This window comes from Carya illinoinensis, chromosome 4 (genome assembly GCF_018687715.1).
Source record: "Carya illinoinensis cultivar Pawnee chromosome 4, C.illinoinensisPawnee_v1, whole genome shotgun sequence".
NCBI lineage: Eukaryota > Viridiplantae > Streptophyta > Magnoliopsida > Fagales > Juglandaceae > Carya > Carya illinoinensis.
Window position 1 is genome coordinate 17,462,189 of NC_056755.1, and position 4,696 is coordinate 17,466,884.

General features: G+C 39.8%; 1 protein-coding gene across 1 annotated transcript; it reads left to right on the forward strand.

Moving 5' to 3' along the window:
- The first annotated feature begins 213 nt into the window (after positions 1-213).
- LOC122307596 (probable galacturonosyltransferase 10) lies at positions 214-4,267 on the forward strand. The gene is made up of 2 exons (XM_043120560.1): positions 214-798; positions 2,603-4,267. The coding sequence occupies exons 1-2, from the start codon at positions 649-651 to the stop codon at positions 4,052-4,054; spliced, it is 1,602 nt and encodes a 533-aa protein (XP_042976494.1). The 5' UTR covers positions 214-648; the 3' UTR covers positions 4,055-4,267.
- The last annotated feature ends 429 nt before the right edge of the window (positions 4,268-4,696 follow it).

A 4,696-nucleotide genomic window follows, 5' to 3' on the forward strand; every position in this document is an offset into this window, starting at 1 on the left:
AACTTATAATTTAAATCTGGCTTTCCTTACCTTTATTTTGTTCTAGGAGAATAGAAAAGCTATACTCACCTATAAGGGGTTCCGAATGGGTCATTTAATAATTAATAAAATATTTTTTTTAATGATGTTGTGACTTATTTTTAAAATATTTAAAAATATAAAAAAAATTAAAAACAATTAAAAAAAAAGGTCTTCACAGGACAAGTCTGGTGCTACATCCGATTCTATGAGAATGCTCCTGGGAGAATTATTCCTTGACAAAATCCAAAGAGAGACTGTTCTTTGTCCGTCACTGGAGTGGAGAACCTCTTTCTGTGCTTATTCACTTCCCACAACAGTGACCTTCCCACACAAGCTCTTTTCCACCACAAAATTCAATCCGCAGAAAGATCCCCTTAATTTTCGACCTCAATAACCTTTTAGTTTTTACGGATTGTGAAAAACATGCCCAATAGTTCTGACACAGAACCCCACTTCCGTTATAGATCTAATTTCCCACCCCGCGATCTGTTACTGATGCCCCGACACTCAACCCCAAAATCGTGATCATTTTCCCTACATTTTTTTTTTTTTAATCAAGATTCTATTAGGAATACAGATTCCCAGCAAAATTTTCTGGTGGGGGGAAAAAGTGGTGGTTGATCGAGTATGAGACGGAGGCCGGTGGATTTTCGGAGGCCGGTGAGGAGGCGAGTTTCAAATGTACTGTGGTGGGTGTTGTGTGGAATAGCGGTTTTGCTTTTCATTTTCGTTCTGAGCAGAGGAAGTCAAATTGAGTCGAGGCCGGTGATAACCAAGGTAAAGTAAAGATCTTGGTTTTGTTTGCTTTTATTCATCAGTTTGGACCTTGGAGTTTACTCTGTTTGGTTTCTGGTAAAATGCTAGAACGCTACGGAATTTAAATGTTAAATGTATTGGAAATTGGTTTCTAAAACAATGAGAGAATCGAGTGTACCTCTAAATTCTTGATTGGATTGCGGGTACTGCTTCTTTTTAGTCTAATGGAGCCGAGGTTTTCAGTTTCAGATTATGTGGATGTTAATCTAACAAATCCCGATCTAATTCAAGTTTTTTCTTATGTAGTGGAAACGCCTTACAATCTGAAGTTTTACGCTGTCTTATAGTTTGCTTTTCTCACTCAATCGCACTAACAGTTCAGTCGACTGGCTGAGAAAGGTCTTTTCCACATGCTCCATCCATCTCTATTAGTTTCAGAAATAAACAAAGAAGCTCAGCTGGGTCTGTCTTTGGCCCAGAGGTGCTTTATCCATCATGGCAGAAGGCATAAAATCACCGTCCTTGCTCAAATCATCCCCCTTCCAAAGGAAGGATCTCATAACTTGTTCAATCTTTTTGGAAGAATAAAAAGGGAAGACCTGTATACCTGGATAGCGAACAAAACCGATCTAACCAGCCGGGCCCTACCTGCATAAGAAAGAAATCGGTTTCTCCTTTAGGCATCTAGAGATTTGGATCTAATGTTCCTGCAAGTCTGTCTTACTGTTATTTCAAACCCTTTCTATACTTCCTTTTGCCCCCTCTGCAAAAGTAGTATTAACTTTGCAGCATTTTGCAAGTTGGGTTGGGGTTCTTCTGTCCAGGACTCTATTCCACATGCTATAGCATTGTTCTTCCACTTTCCTCAAGGATGACTTGTAACCAAAGGCAATGCTGATTCTAAAATTTGGATGCGTACAAATGAACAGATTTCAAGAACACTAAATCATTTTCGGCACAGCTACTTGTGGATGCGCTCGGTGCTTTATTTTCAATATATGCAATGAATTCTAGAGCTCCACTGATCTACCAAGAGGGTGACAAGCAGATTCCGAACTCCTTCTGCATGAAATTTGCTAGGCATTTTTCTGGAGTGTAGGCATGAATGAATACTTATATTCACCTTCAACTCTTTTTGTTTTGTGGCATCTGCTTACTTGATAGATCCAAAAGTTATTAGGTCTCATTTCAGTTGTAACTTGTCTTATAGTTTGACACTTGGAAGTAAAGATAAGTATTTTAGGATTGCTTCTTATTAGCTATAAAAATAAAAATAAAAAAAGTATTTTAGGATTGCTAGATCTTTAGGATCTGGAGTGGAAATGCATCACCATACAAATTATCTGGTCCTGATACCTGTTGTTAGGATGCTACTGTTTTGTGGTTACACCATTGTCAGTCTTCTGGCAAAAATGATAGGGATCCCGATAATGGGTACTGACAATATTATTATTATTATTTTACTTAGTGATTAAGAAATTGTTTTTTAATGATGTTGTGAATTTTATTTTTTTCTAAAATGTTTAAGATAATTAAAAAAATGCATGGAAAAAAAGGGAAATACGCATGTTGGGAGAATTCCTCGGTCGGAATTCTTGGTGGCTGTAGTGCCACCCTTCTTCTGGGCTCTGAACACAAGTACTCTTGAGCTTAACAACCCCCGCACCCCCCCCCCCCCCCCCCCCCCCCCCAAAAAACTCCTCACAAGTCTCCATGGCCTCTCCTTTTCTTCTTAAAAGAAATGAAAATTGTGTTATATATTCTTTGATTTTCCAATTTCCATTTGTGAATTAAGAAAACATGTGCATGTTATCTTGTTCTGCAGAGACCTTACAGACATGATAGAATTATGGAAGGCCTTAACATTACTGAAGAAATGTTGAGCCCTGACTCAGTTGCCAGGCAACTAAGTGACCAAGTTTCTCTTGCAAAAGCTTTTGTTGTAATTGCCAAAGAAAGCAACAACCTTCAATTTGCTTGGGAATTAAGTGCTCAGATTCGCAATTCACAGATCCTCCTCTCAAATGCTGCAATAAGGCGAACACCTCTGACAACCAGAGAATCAGGAACTGCAATCCGTGATATGGCACTTCTACTCTACCAAGCTCAGCAACTTCATTATGACAGTGCAACCATGATCATGAGACTGAAAGCCAAAATCCAAACCCTCGATGAACAAATGAGTTCTGTGAGTGAAAAGAGTTCAAAATATGGACAAATAGCTGCAGAAGAAGTTCCAAAAAGTTTATATTGCCTTGGTGTCTGCTTAACAACCGAATGGTTCAAAAACTTAAACTTACAGAGGAAGCTTGTTGAAAGGAAGCAATTAGACATGAAACTTAAGGATAACAATCTCTATCATTTCTGTGTCTTCTCCGACAACATACTTGCAACTTCAGTCGTGGTCAATTCAACTGCCTTAAATTCCAGAGACCCAGATATGGTTGTATTCCATCTTGTTACTGATGAAATAAATTACGCTGCAATGAAGGCTTGGTTTTCCATGAATGATTTTCAAGGAGTGACTGTTGAGGTTCAAAAGTTTGAAGACTTCAGTTGGCTAAATGCTTCTTATGTTCCTGTTCTTAAGCAGCTCCAAGACACTGAAACACAGAGCTATTATTTTTCAGGCAATAATGATGATGGTCGAACTCCAATAAAGTTTCGAAACCCAAAGTATTTATCCATGCTTAACCACCTCAGATTTTATATACCTGAGGTCTTTCCGGCACTGAAGAAGCTGGTATTTCTTGATGATGATGTTGTGGTTCAAAAGGATCTCTCTGCTCTTTTCTCCATTGATTTGAATGGCAACGTCAACGGAGCTGTTGAGACATGCATGGAGACATTTCATAGATACCATAAGTACTTGAATTACTCTCACCCTCTTATAAGAGCACACTTTGATCCTGATGCATGTGGATGGGCTTTTGGGATGAATGTTTTCGATCTGGTTGAGTGGAGGAAAAGGAACGTAACTGGTATCTACCACTACTGGCAGGAAAGGAATGTAGACCGAACATTATGGAAACTCGGTACACTTCCGCCTGGACTTTTGACATTCTATGGATTGACGGAGCCTTTGGATTCCTCATGGCACGTTCTGGGATTGGGCTATACAAATGTTGATCCGCAGTTGATAGAGAAGGGTGCTGTGCTGCACTTCAATGGAAACTCAAAGCCATGGTTGAAGATTGGGATAGAAAAATACAAGCCCCTTTGGGAGAAATATGTTGATTATTCGCATCATTTATTGCAACAGTGCAATTTCCATTGATTTTGGACGCGAACATTTTATCTTCTCCGCCTTAATTTGGTGCATAACGAGATTTGAATTTTGATGCCCAGGATTTGCCTTTTACAATGTCCTAGTATATCGAGCATGGGTGGTGACTGTAACATGGCTATTTATTGATTCTCTAATTGCCTGTTGTAGTAAACGCTGTTGTTTTTGTAGTGAAATTTGAGGATGTCGATGCTTAATTTTGCACCTTGAGCTTTTCCACTTTGTCATGTAAACTGAACTGTGAACCTTTATGAAGCCATTTCCAAAAGCAATCCATTGGATCTCTTTACTCATTTTCCACTCCGTCCCCGACTCTACCTTGAGCCACTGTCCATTTGCCCTTGTCTACAGACAGGCAGGCCTGTATTTCGCACTCCAAATCAAGATATACAAAGATCCAATTCCATCTGAGAGATCCGAGCATCGGGCCCAGCTCAGATGAAAGGCCCACCACGGGTAGTGAACACCAGGAACCTCAATGGCAGATTGAGTCTTGCGGGAGAGTACGAAAACAGGTGTTTGCCTAGAGCTTCGACGCCTGGGCATGTCCAGTGGTGGGCGCACTTGAGCAGCAACATCTTACGTCCTCCTTGCTCGAGAAATCACTAGAAGAAGGTCCTTTCTGCAGACTAT

Bases quoted from the DNA above. Each gene is read 5' to 3' on its own strand.
- LOC122307596 (XM_043120560.1), top strand. From the start codon at position 649: ATGAGACGGAGGCCGGTGGATTTTCGGAGGCCGGTGAGGAGGCGAGTT. The intron at 799-2,602 runs GTAAAGTAAAGA...CTTGTTCTGCAG, and splicing joins CGAGGCCGGTGATAACCAAG to AGACCTTACAGACATGATAG.